We start from the raw sequence: 24,385 nt of genomic DNA on the forward strand, positions 1-24,385 counted from the left end.
CTCACTCACATTCATACTCGCATATACTCGCACTCCAAGCTGCCCACTCATGTTCATACTCATGTCTACTCACACTCATACGTGCTCACTCACGTTGATACTCGCATATACTCCCACTCCAAGCTGCTCACTCACGTTCATACTCACGTCTACTCACACTCATACGTGCTCACTCATGTTTATACTCATGTCAACTCACATTCATACTCGCATATACTCGCACACCAAGCTGCCCACTCACGTTCATACTGATGTCTACTCACACTCATACGTGCTCACTCACGTTGATACTCGCATGTACTCCCACTCCAAGCTGCTCACTCACGTTCATACTCACGTCTACTCACACTCATACGTGCTCACTCATGTTTATACTCATGTCAACTCACATTCATACTCGCATATACTCGCACACCAAGCTGCCCACTCACGTTCATACTGATGTCTACTCACACTCATACGTGCTCACTCACGTTGATACTCGCATGTACTCCCACTCCAAGCTGCTCACTCACGTTCATACTCACGTCTACTCACACTCATACGTGCTCACTCATGTTTATACTCATGTCAACTCACATTCATACTCGCATATACTCGCACACCAAGCTGCCCACTCACGTTCATACTGATGTCTACTCACACTCATACGTGCTCACTCACGTTGATACTCGCATGTACTCCCACTCCAAGCTGCTCACTCACATTCATAATTGCACATACTCGCACTCCAAGCTGCTCACTCATGTTCATACTCATGTCTACTCACACTTGGACAAGACTGTAATACGTTGGACAGGACAAGCAACAATGGAGTGCGAGCTTCTCCTACGTAGGAGCTTTCAGCTCATTCCACAGGAAGCATGTTTCACCTTCACATGCGAGTGAAATGCGGCCATGTGCCCCCGTGAAGATAGGGGCACTTTTTTCTTGTATATTGAATTTTCTAGACCGAATATCTTCCGACTGCGTGCCCCTATTGCTGCCATTCTTGCTGCACTAATCTGTCCATACTTCAGTCTACACAACATGTGAGTAAAAAAAAAAAGGGGGAGTTGAATAGTGAAATGCCTACCATGCATCGCGACTCCGCAGACACTATCGGAATGCTTCATCGCAATACATAAATGGGCATTCAGGCCTAGCAATTCAATCAGCATACCGAAAAACTTTGTGCAGTGCAAGTGACATGCACATTAAAACTTTATTTTGAAATATCAAACAGCTTCTGTACGTCTGAATTGTCATTAGTGAGAAGATGTCATTTACAGAGAGTGGTGCCTAAAGCAGCAGCCACATGGCCAACGTTACGTACAGTTATCAGCAAAAAGAAGACTCGTTTACACATCACCAGTTTCCTCACAAAAGGATGAGCTTCCACAGAAAATGCCCAACTGTCAACAACGGAGGTTAAGCACACAATGTGGCAGCGTCAATACTTTTGGCGAGCCCGAATGTCATAAAAAAAAGCACACTGGTGAAAATAGCAGGACGGGAAGGAAGGCCTCCCATCATCCCAGTTGGATTACCGTTGCTACTAGTTGTGATGACGTCACGAACCAAAACAGAGAAAACAGTCACATGTGGGTCACCAACAGAGTCATGGGTGATGCGCCCATGAAAACGTCACGATATCTGGTGCGAGCACGTGACGCGAAGCTCATACTGTGTCGTGACATCCGTGTACAGTAGGAACCAAAACTAGCTTTTAAAACATGTAATTAATTTTTCAGGGAACACTCACACAAGTACATTTTCCAGGTTGTGAGGGCTTGGCCTTTCATTTGAAACAAAACGACAACAGAAAATTTTCGCGTCAGTACCAGGAGCAACTAAAGTGCTACAACTTGTATCACGCAATAACATTGCAAGAGGCTGCCTTTGCCGACTAGTTAGCTCTTTTCGTAGCCCTAGCCAGTCTTGTCACCACTAAATTAGCTAAGTTTGGCTTCGCTTTCTGCTAAAAATGAGGGACCACTTTCAATATTGCCAAAGTCCTTTGACTTAACTCAGCCACCAATGAGGAGTTCTATGCTGGTTCTTTTTTTTTTTTTTTTGCTGTTTACTACCAAAAATATTTGCAAAAGAAAAGCGGTGTCTTTCCCGTCTTCTAGCCATATACCACTCCGCTTTTTTACCCTAAATCTTGGGGGAAAAACGTGCAGCCATTACACGAGCATTTTATTTATTTAGTTATTTATTCATGATGCAGGCCAATATGCTGGTTTATGCAGGAGAGGCAATAGTGTGGAAATGCAAGAAAAAAAGAACAGAAAATGACAGGGATGCAGTCTCCAACATGGTTACAGAAAACTAAATGCTTGTCTTACCACAGTAAATACATCGAAGAGAAGAAATGCACACCTGAAGTTACACTTTGATGAAGAACGCTGTGCAAACAACAAGGCACTAAAGATTTCACATAAAAACCAGAAGAAATGGTTTCAAGCACTGCTTAAGGTGGTGCTAAATTATGGGAGAAATGGTCCCTTGATTGTAATACAGGGAGGGGATTTCATTCCTTCATGGTACTGTATGCATGCCTGTGCACGTTTATAGAACCCCCTTTGATCGGTTGTTAGGATCAGAGTTTCTAAATGCTTGCTTGCCTTTGGAGTCTCCACAGAGGTCTGTTGGGTCTCAGGCACTACATCGCCTTTAGCCATGCTTGGTGCATGGAGATTCTGCAATGGAGGAGTGCAGCACACTTCCTGGCCGGGTGGATCTTCTGGCGGCATTCCATTTTCGTCGCTGTCCGAATCAAGCACGATCACAGGCATGGATTCCAAAGTTTGGTTCTGCAGCATTTTGCAGAGTAAGTGAAAACAAACCCTATTTGAGGCAGAGATATAGGTACACAGCAAAATATCTTTTTCTCCCTTGTTATATACTACACCAAGTTGCTCAAACACTACATTTTTGCTGGCGTTTGAATTAACTTAAAGGACCCCTGACACCAAAATTGAAACCTCGAGATGTTTCTGTTGTTGGACTTTCCTGTATACGGGGGCACGTCTGACCGATTATTAGTGACGAACGTTGCCTTTAAGATATCTTAATTTGGTTTTAAAGTAAGCGTGGAGTGCTCACTTGAGTTGGCTGCACCTGTAGATAGAGGCCCCGCGTGACGTCCACGAGTAAAGCAAGTATTGTGGACGTCACAGAAGGTTTGCGGGGCGCACATGCACAATACGAGGCCTATTGTTCCGCACCCCTCTTGCTTTGTTGTCGGCCTGCTCTCGAGGTAGTTTTCGTGAGGGGACACGCGCTTAACAGGTTTAACCCATACCGAGGCACCCACATACTTTCAATCTCTACCACGGGGCCCCGATTTGTATACCGCGCTTTCAACGTCACCACAGCTTGTGTACACGTGGTCTTTGGCGCTCCCCCGCATGGGGCGCCAGTTTCTTGTGGTTTTTAGGCGGGCGTTTTGAAGTGACGCTAAAATGGTCGCAATTAACTACGCTAGAATGAGTTATGCGATACGCTAGAGCATTTAAGAAGTTGAAATACCTCCAGCCACAAATTCTTGGAGGAAACCCGACGTTTCGAGACCGGCTTGGTCTCTTCTTCAGGGGTGACTGTGCTGATCAGGGGGGCTTCGTCGCAGCTTGTTTTTGGCTCCGCCTTTCTCTTTCCCTCACGTTCCGGAGGCCGTGCACATAGATCGGAGGCATTGTTCTGAGGGACCTCCGATCTACGTGCACGGCCTCCGGAACGTGAGGGAAAGAGAAAGGCGGAGCCAAAAACAAGCTGCGACGAAGCCCCCCGATCAGCACAGTCACCCCTGAAGAAGAGACCAAGCCGGTCTCGAAACGTCGGGTTTCCTCCAAGAATTTGTGGCTGGAGGTATTTCAACTTCTTAATTCTTCCACCCAGCCAGACAGACTTCTGTCGAAATGTTTACATTTAAGGCTAGAGCATTTACGATTTAACTTAGGGATTGCCAGACACAAAGCTACAAATTACAGTAAAAAAGTCATCAACAAAAATTTTGCTGTCAGGGGTCCTTTAAAGTCCCTCTGCCTCCTATTCTTTCAGAGAAATACAGCAGACTAGAAGTAACAAAACCTGGGAAAACTTTTGAGACACCTGATGGTCCTGTAATATAAAAATATTGAAAAATCCCCTCAAGACACTGTGAATAAAAAAAAAATTAGATAACCAATGACACAGCTGCAGGCATGTGCAAATACTCAAGTTTCAAATTAGAATAAAAAAAATTCCTTGAGCTTCCCTGCTTGTTTACTATTAAAACGCAACCAGTGTTAAAAGTGCAGGAAAGAAGAGCCAAATTCTTGGATGATGCTTAATTTTTTCTGGCTTTCTCTCAGCACTTCTCTAGCAATTTCTGAAGCAGGAAAACAAAAAGCTGCGTTGGAGCAAGCTTGGAGAAGAAGACAGGTACAGTCCAACTTTTGGGCGCATATTATTATTTTGCAAACAGGAAATGCTCCTGCAATAGAGTAAGCATTGATTACTATGATATAACTACACAATGAAATATTACAGGGAAAAAAATTCAAACACAGAACATTTTGGCAAAACTTCTGGAGGCACATGTGACAGAAAAATTGCAGTAATATTAGTGAGTGTTGAACACCTTATGCAAACACCTATGGTTACTGCGCAAACAAAATTTGGTATGGAAATGAGAAATGATACTCTCAAATTAAATTTTCCAAAAAACATTACTAAAGCAACATTCTGAGAAATTCAAAAGGCTCCCACGTGACCAAAAATTTTTATCCCCGAGATATTCTAGCAATCTACTGCTTCCAATGCAATAAATCAGCTCATTTCTTTCTAGTACATTTGAGATGGTCGTCGAAATGGCTGGGACATCCGGTGTAGAATGACGCGTTGCACTTTGGATTTATTTAAGCCACTGCACGCTGCGTAGGTACTTAGAAGTACACCCACAGTCAGGAACTCACGTGGCAGCACCGCTCGACTTGTCATTGTTGGACATCCAGACACAGTGGCTGAGCACGCTCGCAAGCCTACTTCGTAATACTGGTATCACACAGGAACTTCTGATTGCGATCAGGGCCGATCCGGATTAGGCTGGATCTGGATCAGGTGCTGCTACATGATCACACTTATAAGCGATCAAGATGATTGCAATCTGGCTTCATAATCGCGATTTGGCCAATGTCTCCACCAAACTTGATCTGGATTGAGCTGTACTGTGTAGCAGCAACAAACTTGTTGATCGCGATCAAGAAGTCCGATCTGGATCAGTTCCGATAGTGATCGAAAGTGCTCGTGTGACACTGGTATAACAAGAGGGTGGGAATCAGTTGGGAAGTTTTTCATGCTAAGAGCAACTTATCTGGCCTTTTTGTTTTCCCTATTGAAGGCAATATTTGCTGTTTTAGCGGTGTATTTTTTTTAATGTTTGGTTTAAAAATCAAGATGCGCAACGAGCAGTTGCTGCACCAGTTCGTGCAAGACAAGGTGTAGACGGGTGTTTAGCTCTAGCATTTTGATCACCATATTGAGAAAGTTTGCCCAGTGTAAATGACACGCAGAATTTTGTTTTTCATAATACCTAAGCATTTTTTGTACGCAAGAATCTTCATTTGTGGATGATGGCATTTACAGTGTGTGGTACCTTAAGGGCTCTGTTATACTGCGACGTTCACGAAGTGTGCATGCGCTGCGATTATATGATAACAATATTTGGTCATGTGAAGTCGATGATGCCACCCCTCCCCCCCCCTAGGGGCTCGCCCACAACCAAGCTCCACCACAGTCAAACTGGTTCTGACACAGCGAGGCGACCACAGCAGAAGATGCGCATGCACAGTAAGGTGAAAAATGCGTTGCGCTGCCTGCCCGGAACAGACGAACCAGGTTCCTTCTTTGCACAAGTCCGGTGCGGCATGGCATGGCTGGTACAAGATGCAAAAGATGCAAACGGACCTATTCGGAGCTGAGGAACATCCTAGTGCCAGGAGCCGTCGCTTGTTTTGGCAGTCAGCAGTCGCCAAACTCTACAGGGCGGTACTTTGCCGATGCGACGTCGCCATGCCATGCACCCGCTACCTCGGAGTATATAAGTGCCTTAGAGGGCCCCTCACCCCGTCTGAGCATTTTGAGCTGACAAGTGCAATGCATACACTGCTGCTCACAATCACGTCTGCCAAGATTTGCAACGCTATGCGCCGCGGAAAGAGGTGAAATTTTAAACTGATCCCCGCTTGTCCTTCTCGTGGACGCCCACCCGAGGATGAAGGGAAGACTTGTACATATTACAGAAAATAAGTAATCGATTAAAATTACAATTCCCTCCTTTAAAATTGATTACAGTGGTTATTTACAACCCCAGAAAAGTAATGACAGAAATGTAATCAATTACTTTTGCGTTACTTTCCTTCAAAATTTTATTGCTGTAACACAATCCCACAAGTTTACGCAAACTACAATGAACAACTGAGGCTTGCATGAAGGCTGGGAGGCTTACTGTAGCTTCTGTGATATAGTGTTACACATAGTTAACTTTTAACATGAGTTGTTTTTCAAAGTTGTCGTCGCTGATTCTTCTCCTTGTGAACAGGTAAGGTGCCACACTGAACATTCTCTCAATGCATGCGCTGGAAGGAAGGGTGGTATAACGTAGGAACACCTTGAGCACCAGCTCGTAGTTGCGCAGTGCTTTGATGCTAGTGTCCTTTATGAAGCGTTGGGCTTCACTGCTGCTGACGCTCAGGTAAGGCATTGCAGGTAAGGCCAAGTAAGAGGTGAACAAATAGCCCATGTAAGGACCCCTGTTTGATAGGACCTACCGAGCAGTCGCATATCTTTAAGGACGAGATCTGCTGTAGAAGACTGGTTACAACTTGATTTTGAGAAAAAAAAAAAGTAATTGATTAGTGGTAATAAATTACAAAAAAAAATGTAATTGAGTTGCCTAGCACGTTACAGGTTCGAAAAAGTAATTGATTATATTACAAAAGTACAAGAAAATGTATTTGATTACAAGTAATCAATTACTTGTAATGAGTTACGTGCAACTCTGATGGAGGGGATCACGTACAAGAAGGAATGGCTCTACGTAGACATCCGTGCTCCGGCTTCGCTAACAGTAGTATGTGACACTGCGAGAATTATTCGAGACAACATGTGTAATATGTGCAACTGCTGCTTGAATAGATGGATGAAAGTTGATCAACACCCAAACGAAATGTGTGCATGTTTTATTTTTATTTTATTTTTTTACTTTGAATCGCAGTGAGACGCGAGACTAATCTGCCCCTGTTTCACATGTGTTTGTTCTCGCCGTTTCCACGTCGTGCAAGCGCCAGCCCTGACAGCACTACCAATGGTGCAACACAGTGTCTGGCAGCAAGGATCCATGATCTGTGCAAGCCTCTCCAAACATGCACGCACTGCGGATCCATCCCACAGAAACGGGCAGTACTATACCACAGAGAATGCCAAAACAACATAACACCGCTTGCGTGCTCAGGCTGGCTTAAGCATGTCATGTGCATGTGACCTTGCGTGCACGTGACGTGTTGATTCGTCTGTGTCATGCGATCCTCTGAATTCGATACCAAATAGGGCAGGAAAAGAATTTGGCTTGTGAAGGCTACACAGGGTGAATGGCAAAGGTTTCAAGCTCGCCTCCTCGCATCATGGTTTCTTGCCGCTCCAAAATGTTTATTTTCTCAGCTCGTAAGAATATGAAAAATTATTGTGCTACAACACTCTTAATTGGGTGTGCAACAATTTCCAGTGTCTAACTACAATTTCTTATGTAACCTGGTGAGGGGCCCTTTAACCCCTTGAGGGTTTTCGCCGTACATGTACGGCAGCAGCTTCCTGGCACTAAAGGGTTTTCGTCGTACATCTACGGCATAGCGTTTATTTTTAAAACGCACGCCCTTTTCGACCATTTCTCTTGCTTGGCCTGTGCTGCGACACTTCGGGAATACGTGGAATTTTTTTCATGTGCCGATGTGTCTCCGTTGTATTTTTTTTTTGCTTCCCGAAACGGCGCGCCGGCTATCGCTTGCCCATCCGAGCGTGTTCGCGGTGCAGCTGGTTTAAAGTGCGCGCCTTCTTCGATCATTTCTCTTGCTTGGAATGTGCTGCCATGCTTTGGGAATACGTGGAATTTTTTTCATGCGCCGATGTCTCTCTGCCTTTTTTTTTGCTTGCGAAAGAGGCACGGCGGCTTTCGATTGCGCATCGTAACGCGCGCACACGGTGCGGCTGGTTTCGGTTTCGTCCTTCGGGTGGTTTTCGCTTCTTGCGCCCGCAAAGCGGATGGCAAAGCGGAGCGGCACGATTACATCTGTTTCCGTGTGGCGCTCAATTACACAAACGACGCCGCCATGATTGTGTTTCCAGTTTTGGGGTCTCGGAAAAACTAAATACGTCTTGTTGGCAATAAGACGAAGAATTACTGTAGCTTTTTCGCTCTTTTTGCTTTCCGGACGGGCGCACAACCGTAGAGTTTTCTTCCGTGCGCTCACTGACGCAGTTCGCTTACGCTATGGAAGCGTGCAATGGTTGCTCTGCTGCCGGTGAGTCGAGCAGAGATTCTTCCGATGCAGACTATTCCCCAAGTACCGAGTTAGAATCTGATTCATTGGATTTCAGTTTGTCAGACGAGGATTTTTTGATGAGTTCAGACTCCGATGACCATCAAGGAGCGACATCTGAAAAGCATACGCGGAGAGCCATGCTTCAAAGACTATCACACGGTGAAATGTTTTTGTGTTAGAACACGAACATTTTTAACCGGGAAAGTACACTGGTGCGCTTAATTTTGTATGTCTGTGAGCTATGTTTACTACAATGCATAATTTTTGTTTATAAAAAACTGTTAAGTTTTGTTTTTTTTAGGATTTCGCCTGATTTTATTACGAATAAACCATGTGTATGTAACAAGAAAAATGATTTTTTTATCACTTTACGGTCACGAAAAAAAATTTTAGACAATTTTTTTCTTAAATAGAATTGTCTGAAGAATTTATTTCAGCAATAAAAATATTGCACATTTTTGGACTGGATTTCGCGAAAGAATTCGACCCTCAAAGGGTTAAGCAAGCGGTTGCCGCATGGGGGCTAGGCTTGAAAATGCAGAGTGGCTTGAACAAAATACAGTCAAACATCGTTAATACGTACCCGCTTTAAACGTACTAACGGTTAAAACGTAGTTGCGACGAATCTCCGACCGAGTCCCATAGAGCCCAATGCATTCGCTGACCGCTTAAGCCGTAGTGGTTCGCATATGCTATACCGGTTAGTGTGTACCCTGCGTACCGCGATAACTTTTTGTGCCATAAAATTTTACTGTGCTGCTCAACTTCCCGACGCCAGAATGTGCCGCCAAAGGTCTTCCGCCTTTTTGAAAAGTGCGCAGATCAGTCGATCCCCGATTCCGACTTACGCGCGATTGCGGCGACGCCTTTGCGGGTAAGCATCGGGAAAGAACGAAGGCGAGGTGGCGGCCACCGACGAACGCACCTGTTGTGTCGTGCGACCCCTGGTGACATGCTGAGACACCAGTGCTCTTGTGCTCTCTATTCATGCTACTGGGGGGAGCTGGGTCTCTGCCATGCCTCGTTGCTACCACCAATCCGGCGTGGTCATGCCGGTCATGTGACCCGTGCCCCGCTGACCAATAGCCTTTCTTCTTCCTCCTTAAAACCGCCTGCAATAAACGCGGGAGAGCAGACTCCCGTCAGTCTCGCCGAAGCTTGGTCTCTGCGTCGTCACTCCGCGCGCCCTCCCGTCGTTCGGCCTCTCCGTCGGCCCGCCGCGGGTTACGCCGCGCTCCTGCCTGCACAACACATGGCGACGAGGTGCTGAACCCGGTTCGACAGGCGACGCCAGGAAGAGCACGACGTACGTGACACTACGCTACGCTACATGACTACATGACTTATCGCCGACAACCTTATCACAATAAGTATCTTCAGCTATCTGCTCGGGCACGCGTGCGGCGCAGCGCTACTTTGTAAGCCTACTGCACGCTTTTATTAGGCGACAACCTGAACGCACTGGGCCGCCGATCGCTGCCGCTTCGTTGTGCGCGGCCGTCTTCAAGGCTGAAGTTGAATTAATGGCACAAATGCTCGGGCAGGGTCGAAGAACTTCAGCAATGTACTAACTAGCCTGACAGCAAACGCTACTAAGCCGTCATCAGGCGCGCACCGCTTCGTAGAAGCGAAAGCAGATCGCTGTTGCGTAGTTAGCGCTGCGGGTCGTGGGCGCCGAGAAACCTCGCTGCATTGACGCTATCACACTAACGCACGTGTACGATACAGCAAGCGTAGCGCGGTTGTAACCATACTGCACGCTTTTTATTAGGCGACCCCCCAACGCGCCTCCGTCCGCTGCCAGGACCGCTAGAGCATCGCGGAGTGCGCATCGCTTGCATGAAGCTCGTCATCGCTGCGTTAACCGAACAAGCTACTCGCCGCATCTGTGCACGATCTGGAGCGAAGTGGGTACGAACAACATTCCCATGATAAATGCGCGCGTGCGGCACGGCAAGCGGCCCGGTAGTGACGGCGTGAGCCGAGTAGGCGACGCGCTGCACGCAACTAGCCGGGAGACGATCGGCTCCGCGTGGCCATACCGCATTTCACTGGTACTGTGTCAGTTTTCGTTTAGTGGCAGATCGCAGTTAGACGCACACACATAAACCGCGGAAATCAGACACTGTCCGTTCTGTCGCTATGTCGGTCACTGCGTTGACCGCGTATCCCGGACCCTGCAATAGTTTCGAAATGCTCTTCGGCGTCGCCACTACGCGTTATCGGGCAGTCGTGCGAGTGTGCCAGGATCTTTTCCCCACTTTGGCAAAAAGAAAGAAAAGGCTTTGCGGTGGGTACTTTAGGCAATATTTGCTGTGGCACTCTATTTATTTGCTGGCGGCGATGGCGTACGCTAGGAGATGCAAATTTGTACTTGGTGTTTAATGCGTACTACCGTTTAGTGCGTAGTTATGCCGCGTTCCCGGCAGGTACGTATTAACGAGGTTTCACTGTACAGTGGAACCCCGCTGTTACGTTCCTCACTGCTGCGTTTTCCCGGCTGTTACGTCGTTTTCCGCCGGTCCCGGCATAGCTCCCATAGGATACAATGTATTGGGAACCCCGCTGTTACGTCGTAACTGTCGGACCGTTCCCGTATGATACGTCGCGAAGTGCGCTCGGAGCCGACCGAGTGACTACGAAAGAGAGCGGCCATGGTGCATTTTCACGCAGCTTGGCCTCGTTTGACCGTAATATTAGCCGCATGAGAGGCGCAAGCAACGGAATCTTTCAATTGATGCAAACAAAAGCATGGCCTTCGAGATTCAAATTGCAAAGATGGCGTCTATGACGTAACTGCTCGCGAAAGCAAGGCCTTCGAGATTGGCATTTACTATTGACAAAAGCATAGCCTCTGAGATTTGCATTGCACAAACATGGCGTGTATGACGTAATTGCTTGCGAAAGCAAGGCCTTCGAGATTGGCATTCACTTCTGCCATCGCGTTGGCGTAGACTCATCATCATCGTTATTTGTCGGAGAACGGGAGGAGTTCGAGCTCGTTGGAGCTCGCATGGTCGTGCGTGCGGTTCGCGGTCGGACTCGCCGCGCCGGTCGTGATTGCGTGTGCTTAGTTCTTTCATACCTACAGCTGTTGGTGTTAAAAAAATCACATACGTTGATTACATTTCTGTGGATAAGGCCGTCCTAAGCTCCGTGTTTCTATCCATCGACTAGATCGCGGCTGAGCGCGCCAATTTTCGTGCTGCTCGTAAGAATTGAAATAAAATTTTGTACCACTAAATATCTTGCCGTTTTTCCTGTTTTTCGGCTCTTACGTTTCCCGTCTCTTACGTTTATTTCCTACGGTCCCTTCAAAAACGTATCAGCGGGGTTCTACTGTACTTGTCCACGCATTATCACCAGTACCCCATGAGTGGGACTAACTTACAGATTATAGACGTCATGTCGAGCTGTCGGCATTACAGATAACACGTACACATGGCAGCGCTGAGACTTTGCTTAGGTTGAATAAAATGAGAAAAAGTGCATCGGAGGAAAGAGGAAGAAAAAAAAAAGGGGGGGGGAGGGGTCATCTACGGCACATGGAAAAGCTGTTGGCATGCTTATTGCCAGACCAAGGACATATTGGGCCAAAAATGTTCCACTGCCTTGCAAGCCAGCGGCATATTGAACTTTGGCACAGTTGGCACAAACTGAACTTGAATGGGTGCAGCAATGCACAGAGACATGGGGTTGCAGCAAAATGGCACAAATGGCACAGTTTGACAACCACAGCACTTCTTTGAGTGTGGCTGCCTTTCTTTCCAGTGAGTGGCATTGTTTTGACAGCACCATTGTCATCGCCCTTGCAAGAACATTCCAAAATGCCCCACCCCCAATATAAAAACCGCCCTTGTTTTTTTGGCATGGTTTTCTAGTTTTTCCAAAAACACTTGACAGCAGTGAAGCCTCTGAAATATTGTAAAGTAGTGCTACAGTGTGAAGAAGAAAGCCTTCTTGGCAAAGACTTGCTATTTCTCCCTTGTCCGGCTTTTTCGAGGTCCACACCATGTCGCTATTGGCCTACTGGCGTCACGTGCAACCGCATGCAGGGTTCGTTCCTTTACATTACCACTCGACTGCCATTAATTCTCCAGATCCAGTGCACACACGGGCACAGAGCGAATGCATCGCATGTAGACGTCGATGAAATGCAAAGAGGCAAAGCCGCTGGTGAGGATCAGGTAACATCAGATCTGTTGCAAGACAGTGGACAGATTGTGTGAGGAAAACTGGCCACCCTGTATACTGTCACGTAAGTCATGGCGAGCTGGGCGGCGCCCAGGTAGACAAAACAGCGACTATGTCGGCAATAAACTTATGGAGCATTTATTGGGCTAACTTGTGCCCTAAAGTAAAGTGAAGGAACCACACGGTAGACGACCGCATGGCCGAACGGCGGGCGTCAGACTGCCTGGGGGACGTATGCGGCAATTGCCTATCTTGTCCTTACGTCGCATTTGGGCTGGCGAACAGCTACGCTTGATAACAAACAAGAACGGTGTTGAAGCGGATAAAGAGTCCAATAACACATTGCAGTCTTGCTTCCTTTAAATGCACGTGGCAATACGAAGAGCCTCTTGATGGTGAGGGTACCAGGATCTTGAAAGAATGCTAACCTCATCTTAATCCATAAGCAAGGGGGTGTCAAGGACTTCAAAAATTAGAGGCCAATCAGTTATCTACAAAGACAGTAGCTAATAGAATTAAGACCACCTTAGAATTCAATCAAGCAAAGGACCAATAAGGATTCAATGGGGGCTAGTTGGTACTGCATCGTTCTTGTTCTGCGCTAAAAAATGTAACAGGGGGTCTGTGTTCCCGTGTCGTCCCCCTGTTACATTTTTTAGCGCAGAACAAGAACAAAGGACCAAGCAGGAATTCGTACAGGCTACTCAACAATAGACCATATTCACACTATCAATCAGGGAATAGAGAAATGTGCAGAATACAGTTAAAACTTGATTTAACGAAACCCAATTCCTTCTCAAACGCCCATAGGGTCCAACGCTTTGACTAACTTGAAATAATGAAACAAATTTCGTGATCTGTCCCGATTTAATGACCCTGTTTTTGAAATTTTTGGTCTGTTTTGTAGAGAACGTCCCAAATGTTATTGATTGCGAGCAAACGGCAACACCGCGGAGCACCTTCGTCCAATTTAAACTGCACAGCACAAAAACGAATAATTTTGGGTTGCATTTACCCGATGGTGTGCGCCACTGCTTATTGTTCCCACCACTCTTCTGCGGATATCCCATTGTGCAAGGCTCCCCCCGCACCAACAGCGAGTCAAGAGATGGATGCCCTTGATTTTGCTGTGGCAGTTTGCTGGAATGCCCGAGGGGACGGAAGATGCGCTGGACGCACTTAAGACCTACAAAAAAACCGTGCGGTCATTGCTTACAAAATGCAAGCAAGCAAAGATCACACCGACTTCTTTTTTGCTGGGAAATAAATTTGTTCTCCCCTGTAGCCCTTATTGTTGAGGTAACAATTTTTGTTGGGTCATACACCCTAGAGGTCATTTCCAAAGGCTGCAATTTCATTCTTGGCGCATTTATGCTACACAAATATGATGCCACGGCAGCTTTCCGGATTGCCACTACACCATATAATCTAATGTACCGAATAAAGTGACCGCGAAATGCCTCATTCGATCTAATGAAGTTCCCGATTTAACGAAGTTCTCGCTTTAACGAAATAATTAGCAGCTCCCCTAAATTTCGTTAAATCGAGTTTTAACTGTATAACCAACACCTATATATAGCCTTCATAGATTTGGGAAGGCACTGATTTCATCAAGATATCAGCAGTCATGCAGGCACTGCGGAATACAAAAATATAGGAAGAAATCTACAGCCGCTCCACAGCCACCATAGTCCTCCATAAAGAAAGCAACGAAATTCCAATGAAGAAGGTGTAAGGCAGGGAGACACGATCTCCTCAATGCTGTTCGCCGCGTGCTTAAAGGGGTCCTGCAACACTTTTCGAGCATGCTCAAAAAGCGCTGCTGTTCGGTAGTCGAGGCTCTCGAGAACACGCGAGCCAAATACTATAGCGATGCGCACGGCCTGCAATTTACAATAAATTCTCAAAGTCAGCTGAAAATCACTCCCTCTTCTCTTGACAAATGATGTATTAGTCCGCAAAATATGACGCGATTGTCGGCTGTTCCACCATTGGCTGATGTTATAATCACGATAACACCCTCATTATTACTTTCGTTGTTAATTTTGAGTTCAATAAGTAGATAATATGTATGTTTATATTATGTTATCGCGTTAAAAACACCGAACAAACATTAATATTAGCCCTTCCGGTCTCACCGACAGCTCGTCTGCTCGTAGTTGCGTGGTTCCGTTTTCTTCGCCATGCGCAGTGCCGAAAACGTGAATATTTCTGTGCTTTTGACCATTGCCGGTTGCCGTTGAGAGTGGCAGCCGTTCGAGTGTTGCCTCGTCAGCCGAGAACTGCATCGTCGGCACGTTCTCACGACCGACCGAGGCACGGGCGCAGCGTGTCTCCGATAACAATGCTGGCGTCCGGTAATGGCGGCGCTTCGGGGTCGTCTGCCAGTGCCGTCTTACGAGGCGGTGTATCGGAGTATGGGCCGAAACCGATCTCAGCTGTCATTCGTTCCAAACGAGCGCGCAGGTTTGCTTCCATGGTTGGCAGAGCGATGAAAACACTACGGCATTCGAGGTGCACACCCAACATTACCAAACCGACGCGCAGTTTTCAAGCACGCGCGATACACAGTGCGATCGACTCCGCTCGACGAGAACGACGCAAGCCGACCGGAAGTGGCGGCACAGACCACGTGGTTGCGCCCAGACGTCAGAGAGAAAAAAATGAAGAAAAAAACTCCGCCGGCGCTCTTGGGCGGAGCCTCGCTCTTCTGCGCTGCCTCCGTCGACTCGTTGCCTAGCTTTCCGCGCGCTCGCAGCGTTGAGTTGAGGGAGAAAGCTGCGGAACGTGATCTCTATAATTTGGTAACACCACTTAGACTTGACGGATTCGAAAAATTTTTGCGGCATATGACTCGTCAAGAGTCATACGTCAATAATGAGACTATTCCAATATAACTAAGAAAGGTGTTGCAGGGCCACTTTAAAACGAGAATTTCAGCGCTCTAGATTGGGAGCAGTTAGGGATACTAGTTAATGAAGAGTACTTTAGTAACCTGTGATTCGCTGATGACATTGCATTGATGAGTAACTCAGGGGACAAATTGCAACTCATGACTACTGAATTGGACAAGGAAAACAGAACAGTAGGTCTGAAAATTAATATGCAGAAAACTAAGGTAATGTGCAACAATCCCCGCAGAGAATAGCGCTTTGCAATAGGTAGCACGGCCCTGGAAGTGGATCGCAGAGTCGAACCACGAGACTGAAGTAACTAGAATAAGAACAGGGTGGAGCACATACGGCAGGCATTCCCAAATCACGATTGGCACTTTACTGGCATCCCTCAAGAGGAAGGTATACAACAGCTGTACCTTACTGGTACTTACCTACGGAGCAGAAACCACCCGGAGGCTTACAAAGAGGGTTCAACTTAAACTGAGGAGCAATGGAAAGGAAAATGATAGGCTGAAGGGACAAGAAGAGAGCAGAGTGGGTCAGGCAAAAAATGGGTGTTAAGGACATCTTAGATGAAATCAAGAAGGAGAAATGGGCATGCATGTAGCACGCAGGCAAGACGAGCACTGCTCATTAAGAGTAACAGAATGGATTTCAAGACAAGGGAAATGCCCGAGGGGGAGGCCGAAAGTTTGCGCGTGGCCCCAGCAAGCACAGGCAGGGGTTATTAGTGGAAGGACTTTAACAATGTGCTTGATTGGGCTGGTTGGTTCTGCATGGTAGACGACGAATAGAAACAGCGCTAGACACGGGACGAGAAGAGGACACATACACGGCGCTGAACTAACAACCAATGTTTATTGCAAAACCGAGTGCAATATATAGGACACAGGTGTCTGCGCAGAAACACGGAACATACACCAAAGTGCACATCCATGTGATAAGGCCAAACTGCAAACATTATCAAGAGCCTGTCAAATCAGTGGACCTCAGATATCTAATTTCACAGCCATGAAGCGAAATTGAGGGTACGCTAACACAAGAAACATCATGCTGTTGAATGTGAAAGGCTTCGCAGATCTCGCGTTCGCGCTGCTTGCTATAGCGCCCCATGACCACACACTTATCGAGAATCGGCCGACAACCACAATCTTTACAGTGGTCAGCCAGACTGTTCACGTTTTCTCTGAAGAATGCCTACTTGCCTCCTGAAGTTCTACGCCTCTTTGGAGGGCTTGCTCCGTCCGCAGGACATGCGAACAGGCTCTGCCGTATCCTTCGCTCCGAAGCTTGGCGACAAGTCCGCTTCTACACGGAATGCCTTCACGTCGCACACATGGGGCAGGCGCCAAGAGGATCTGGTGAGAAGCTTTTTCTTCAGGATCTTCGCTTAGCCCATCAATCAACTGAGTTCTTATGGCGCCAGATGCTACCTTGGCTGCCGAAAAAGGGACGCCAACGACCCCCACAGGGACAGGAGGTCGTCATCCTTGGAAACGTCGCTGTTCCTGCCGGGGTGAAAAAGGTGTTGCAAAATGGACCAAAATTCTGCGAGCATCCAAACCTAGACAAGGTTGAGCTGCTTGGCCTCGTGAGAGGCACCGTCGGCCGAGCAAAAGATGACGAAGTTGGTCTACTCGTCCAGGAGGGTGTCCAGTGCCTTCCGCAAGACATTAAGACGGTTAGACAAAGGTCAAATGCCATCGTCGCCGGCCTACGAAGAGCTGACGTCAAGCTTCTCCAATCTGACAAGGAAGGAGGGTTCGTGCTGATGCCGAAGCAAGTCTACGACAGCAAGGCTGAGGAAGCCATTCGAAAGAACTTCATGGAGCTCCCTGCCGTCAAAGGAGCAAGAGTGAGGACGCAAGCGGTCAAATTGTGCGACGAAATGGGACTAACTGCCTTGGCAAAGTCTGTGAAAACGGCGAAGGGCCTGAGCCTTTCTGTCTTCTTTTCAGTGAAGACACACAAGGAAGGTAATCCCTTCAGAGCCATTGTCTCCGAGCGCGGTACATGGCAGCGCCCCGTTGCATCCTATCTTCAGAGGTCTCTGGCAGTCCTACCCATCGACGACCCTTGTCGAATCAAGAGCCCTGTCATCGTCAGCGATTACCTCCGGACTGAGTGCCCAAAACGAGTAAGCGCCTTCTCTGTTGATGTCAAGGACTTATTTTATTCCTTGCCTCATGACCTCGTGTGCGAGGAAGTTAGCCAGTGCATTGAACGCTATGGGTGCACAAAATTTCAGAATGCGTGTGGAATTCATGTTGACAGGTTTTTGGAACTACTGCAATTTTACCTACAATCGACCTTTGTACTTCACAAGGACTCCTTTTACACTCAGCGTGAAGGAGTGTGCATCGGCTCATGCTTAGCTCCGGTGCTTAGCGACCTTTTACTCGCACGTTATGACAGAAGTCTCATGGCTAAGCTTCTCCAGACAAGCACTGTTAAGGTGTTCCGCTATGTAGACGACTTTTTAGTTGTTTACCAATTTGATGAAACTAACCCTCGACGAACCACTGGTGATATTTTTGACGTATTTCGGCGTGAAATGGAGCGACTAGAATTAACTTCTGAGTGTACGTCTGACGACAGGCTACGATTCCTGGATCTTGAAATGCATTTTTTGTCTGACCATGTCTGTTGGCGGTACGAGCCACGGTCAAAGAAAAGCCTTCTTCCTTTCACGTCCGCGCATTCCAAATTGGTCAAGCGAAGCATCGCTCATTCCTGCCTAAAGGCAGCCTTAACTCGCTCTTGTCACCACCAGGTCGACAGCAGTTTTACGCACCAAGTGCACCGTCTTCAACAAGCAGGCTTCCCTCTGCCCATGTTAACCTCTATCGCCGAGACTCTCCTTAAGTCGCTAAGAGTGCCCATTAACAGACAAAGCCATAGCCAACGTATCACGCCTCACTCTAGCACGGCGGTTATTCCCTACGTACATGAGGTTTCGCACAGGCTAAAGAAAGTTGCAGGCAAAATTGGTGTAAGAGTTGTTTTCTGCGCACGCGGCAAGCTGGCCGGGCTGTGCCGCAGGGTTAACAGTGATGGACCTAAGAAACAGGCATGTACTAAGAAACACGCTACGCGCTATGTGGAATGTGTTTCAGCTGTTGTCTATAAAATACCATTCACTTGTGGGCGCTGTTACATCGGCCAAACAGGCCGATGCGTAAATGATCGGCTGAGGGAGCACTCTTATGCTCTGAAAGGCTCTGTTCCTAGCCACCTGGCTGACCACTGTAAAGATTGTGGTTGTCGGCCGATTCTCGATAAGTGTGTGGTCATGGGGCGCTATAGCAAGCAGCGCGAACGCGAGATCTGCGAAGCCTTTCACATTCAACAGCATGATGTTTCTTGTGTTAGCGTACCCTCAATTTCGCTTCATGGCTGTGAAATTAGATATCTGAGGTCCACTGATTTGACAGGCTCTTGATAATGTTTGCAGTTTGGCCTTATCACATGGATGTGCACTTTGGTGTATGTTCCGTGTTTCTGCGCAGACACCTGTGTCCTATATATTGCACTCGGTTTTGCAATAAACATTGGTTGTTAGTTCAGCGCCGTGTATGTGTCCTCTTCTCGTCCCGTGTCTAGCGCTGTTTCTATTCGTCGTCTACCATGCAGAACCAACCAGCCCAATCAAGCACATTGTTAAAGTTTATTTCTAGTTCATCGGGCTCTTCCCTGTGCTTTCCTGACTTCCTACAGTCATCCGTTTTTTGTGTCAGCCTGATCGCCACGGCGTCTTGTAGGGCGAGACTGTTCACGTTTTCTCTGAAGAATGCCTACTTGCCTCCTGAAGTTCTACGCCTCTTTGGAGGGCTTGCTCCGTCCGCAGGACATGCGAACAGGCTCTGCCGTATCCTTCGCTCCGAAGCTTGGCGACAAGTCCGCTTCTACACGGAATGCCTTCACGTCGCACACATGGGGCAGGCGCCAAGAGGATCTGGTGAGAAGCTTTTTCTTCAGGATCTTCGCTTAGCCCATCAATCAACTGAGTTCTTATGGCGCCAGATGCTACCTTGGCTGCCGAAAAAGGGACGCCAACGACCCCCACAGGGACAGGAGGTCGTCATCCTTGGAAACGTCGCTGTTCCTGCCGGGGTGAAAAAGGTGTTGCAAAATGGACCAAAATTCTGCGAGCATCCAAACCTAGACAAGGTTGAGCTGCTTGGCCTCGTGAGAGGCACCGTCGGCCGAGCAAAAGATGACGAAGTTGGTCTACTCGTCCAGGAGGGTGTCCAGTGCCTTCCGCAAGACATTAAGACGGTTAGACAAAGGTCAAATGCCATCGTCGCCGGCCTACGAAGAGCTGACGTCAAGCTTCTCCAATCTGACAAGGAAGGAGGGTTCGTGCTGATGCCGAAGCAAGTCTACGACAGCAAGGCTGAGGAAGCCATTCGAAAGAACTTCATGGAGCTCCCTGCCGTCAAAGGAGCAAGAGTGAGGACGCAAGCGGTCAAATTGTGCGACGAAATGGGACTAACTGCCTTGGCAAAGTCTGTGAAAACGGCGAAGGGCCTGAGCCTTTCTGTCTTCTTTTCAGTGAAGACACACAAGGAAGGTAATCCCTTCAGAGCCATTGTCTCCGAGCGCGGTACATGGCAGCGCCCCGTTGCATCCTATCTTCAGAGGTCTCTGGCAGTCCTACCCATCGACGACCCTTGTCGAATCAAGAGCCCTGTCATCGTCAGCGATTACCTCCGGACTGAGTGCCCAAAACGAGTAAGCGCCTTCTCTGTTGATGTCAAGGACTTATTTTATTCCTTGCCTCATGACCTCGTGTGCGAGGAAGTTAGCCAGTGCATTGAACGCTATGGGTGCACAAAATTTCAGAATGCGTGTGGAATTCATGTTGACGGGTTTTGGAACTACTGCAATTTTACCTACAATCGACCTTTGTACTTCACAAGGACTCCTTTTACACTCAGCGTGAAGGAGTGTGCATCGGCTCATGCTTAGCTCCGGTGCTTAGCGACCTTTTACTCGCACGTTATGACAGAAGTCTCATGGCTAAGCTTCTCCAGACAAGCACTGTTAAGGTGTTCCGCTATGTAGACGACTTTTTAGTTGTTTACCAATTTGATGAAACTAACCCTCGACGAACCACTGGTGATATTTTTGACGTATTTCGGCGTGAAATGGAGCGACTAGAATTAACTTCTGAGTGTACGTCTGACGACAGGCTACGATTCCTGGATCTTGAAATGCATTTTTTGTCTGACCATGTCTGTTGGCGGTACGAGCCACGGTCAAAGAAAAGCCTTCTTCCTTTCACGTCCGCGCATTCCAAATTGGTCAAGCGAAGCATCGCTCATTCCTGCCTAAAGGCAGCCTTAACTCGCTCTTGTCACCACCAGGTCGACAGCAGTTTTACGCACCAAGTGCACCGTCTTCAACAAGCAGGCTTCCCTCTGCCCATGTTAACCTCTATCGCCGAGACTCTCCTTAAGTCGCTAAGAGTGCCCATTAACAGACAAAGCCATAGCCAACGTATCACGCCTCACTCTAGCACGGCGGTTATTCCCTACGTACATGAGGTTTCGCACAGGCTAAAGAAAGTTGCAGGCAAAATTGGTGTAAGAGTTGTTTTCTGCGCACGCGGCAAGCTGGCCGGGCTGTGCCGCAGGGTTAACAGTGATGGACCTAAGAAACAGGCATGTACTAAGAAACACGCTACGCGCTATGTGGAATGTGTTTCAGCTGTTGTCTATAAAATACCATTCACTTGTGGGCGCTGTTACATCGGCCAAACAGGCCGATGCGTAAATGATCGGCTGAGGGAGCACTCTTATGCTCTGAAAGGCTCTGTTCCTAGCCACCTGGCTGACCACTGTAAAGATTGTGGTTGTCGGCCGATTCTCGATAAGTGTGTGGTCATGGGGCGCTATAGCAAGCAGCGCGAACGCGAGATCTGCGAAGCCTTTCACATTCAACAGCATGATGTTTCTTGTGTTAGCGTACCCTCAATTTCGCTTCATGGCTGTGAAATTAGATATCTGAGGTCCACTGATTTGACAGGCTCTTGATAATGTTTGCAGTTTGGCCTTATCACATGGATGTGCACTTTGGTGTATGTTCCGTGTTTCTGCGCAGACACCTGTGTCCTATATATTGCACTCGGTTTTGCAATAAACATTGGTTGTTAGTTCAGCGCCGTGTATGTGTCCTCTTCTCGTCCCGTGTCTAGCGCTGTTTCTATTCGTCGTCTAGTGGAAGGACATGGGTGGTGCCGTTGCCCTGCAATGGGCGCAGTGGGGCTGATGCTGATGAATGTCTTGTTACGAGAGACGCTCGTTTATAAGATTGAAAAACACAGGGAGTTGCTGAAGCTGACGCCAATGCACATGCTTCGTACCCTCCCCTTCAGACCCAACAAAAGAGGAGGAAGTGCGAAAGTAGAAAAAGTTTCAAGCTTCTTCAAGATTGCATCTTCCCCTTTACTTCATTATAAGAGACATTTGAAAATAGCTTGGTTGCTTTTTGTATATTCATGTTTACAGCATTGCATACAAGAGACACTTAATACAGTAGAACCCCGCTGTTACGTTCCTCACTGCTGCATTTTCCCGGCTGTTACGTCGTTTTCCGCCGGTCCCGGCATAGCTCCCATAAGATACAATGTATTGGGAACCCCGCTGTTACGTCGTAACTGTCGGCCCGTTCCCGTATGATACGTCGCGAAGTGCGCTCGGAGCCGACCGAGTGACTACCAAAGAGAGCCGCCATGGTGCATTTTCACGCAGCTTGGCCTCGTTTGACCGTAATATTAGCCGCATGAGAGGCGCAAGCAACCAAATCTTTCAATTGATGCAAACAAAAGCATGGCCTTCGAGATTCAAATTGCAAAGATGGCGTCTATGACGTAACTGCTCGCGAAAGCAAGGCCTCCGACATTGGCATTTACTATTGACAAAAGCATAGCCTTCGAGATTTGTATTGCACAAACATGGCGTGTATGACGTAATTGCTTGCGAAAGCAAGGCTACAGTGGCAAGGCCTTCGAGATTGGCATTCACTTCTGCCATCGCGTTGGCGTAGACTCATCATCATCGTTATTTGTCGGAGAGCGGGAGGAGTTCGAGCTGGTTGGAGCTCGCATGGTCGTGCGTGCGGTTCGCGGTCGGACTCGCCGCGCCGGTCGTGATTGCGTGTGCTTAGTTCTTTCATGCCTACAGCTGTTGGTTTTAAAAAAATCACATACGTTGATTACATTTCTGTGGATGAGGCCGTCCTAAGCTCCGCGTTTCTATCCATCGACTAGATCGCGGCTGAGCGCGCCAATTTTCGTGCTGCTCGTAAGAATTGAAATAAAATTCTGTACCACTAAATATTTTGCCGTTTTTCCTGTTTTTCGGCTGTTATGTTTCCCGTCTCTTACGTTTATTTCCTACGGTCCCTTCAAAAACGTATTAGCGGGGTTCTCTTGTACTAGTTAATGGAGAGTACTTCAGTAACCTGCGATTCGCTGATGACATGGCATTGATGACATTGCGCCCGTCCTCGTTCTCGCCCCATGTGTTTGTGTTCTTCAAGTGCTGCATTCTAATGGATCCGTACCAACGAGCTTGCCTCAACACCCTCTTAAGAGACACCTGTTGAATTTTAATTGCAGATCACAAGCGCTCGGCCAGCTCACAATGAAGCGTGTAGCTCCGAGCAATGTTGCCCTCGTCAAATCTGCCATCGGAAGGCACGTGCTTGGACGGGAGCAGTCTGTACACGGAAATCTAGCCAGGCGGCACCAGGCTACTGGGCATCCGCATGACCCCAGCATTCTGTGCATTTTGTTTCTGCAAACTTTGCGGCTACTCTGCTGTGGCATTTAGGTGAAGCAGCAAACCTCCGCTACACGTTGCGACAGATGAAAGTGCCTATGGAACTAGATGAAAACAACATTTCGGGGGGAAAAAAAAGTTCTTTCCACACTACCACCATGAGAGTTGTACGGTCCTCATTGAGTATCGCTGAACAAATTCCTTGACGAAGCCAATAAGTTTAGGCAGGCAGGCAGGCGGAAGATCACGTCCAATGCCTGTAGGTACACAACAGCCTCACACTCACTGTCTGAGTTCGAAGCATCCCCACTGAACTCGGAACTTGTTGTGTCTGATTCCGAACTGCAACAACACAAGCGCAGGGTGTGAAGCGTTTTTCTTGTCGTCCATGGCGGACTGCGACTGCAAATATCTAGCCGTGATGGGAAGAAAGACGAGCACACAAAATACATCATGCAGACTTCCGCTCAAATCCGCCGAATTCAGCAGAGCAAGTATTCTTGCACTACAGAGCAATCCGTAATCTGTGGCTGCTCCCAATCTGCCATTGAAACACACAATTCACGCTTCCAATCTGCCAGTGGAATGTGATTGCTCCATACAAGCAGAAAAACTTGGTCTGTTGCAATGTTGCAACATTTCTAGGCCCCTAGGATAAATCTTTCAATACTTAGACACCGTGGCATCACAGCATGGACAAAACCCAGACACCCTCACACAGCACGGCTGGCATTGCACTGCTCACCACTATGCACTGCACTTTTCATTCCCCTGGATCAATTCTGTTCCATTTCACAGCCCACAAGGTAGTGACTACAAATTGCACCAAACTTTCTGCCATGCTTTGTTGCTCTCCCACACTAACTGTGCGACTAAATACCATTGATAAGGATTTGCATCCCAGCATCCACGGTGCTGTGAGCAGCATGAAGGCTTGCTAAGTGAA

The 24,385-nt window shown here is 47.6% G+C and overlaps 1 protein-coding gene across 2 annotated transcripts in view; it reads right to left on the reverse strand.

The window, feature by feature from the left end:
- Positions 1-1,669: 1,669 nt before the first annotated feature.
- LOC125757559 (telomere-associated protein RIF1-like) overlaps positions 1,670-24,385 on the reverse strand; it is an 88,214-nt gene continuing 65,498 nt past the window's right edge. For both annotated transcript variants that reach the window (XM_049413138.1, XM_049413137.1), the window contains one exon: positions 1,670-2,798. In XM_049413138.1, coding sequence (XP_049269095.1) covers positions 2,472-2,798 — 327 coding nt within the window. In that variant the 3' untranslated portion in view covers positions 1,670-2,471. The remainder of the gene's footprint in view (positions 2,799-24,385) is intronic.

This window comes from Rhipicephalus sanguineus, chromosome 3 (assembly GCF_013339695.2).
Source record: "Rhipicephalus sanguineus isolate Rsan-2018 chromosome 3, BIME_Rsan_1.4, whole genome shotgun sequence".
Classification (NCBI taxonomy): Eukaryota; Metazoa; Arthropoda; class Arachnida; order Ixodida; family Ixodidae; genus Rhipicephalus; species Rhipicephalus sanguineus.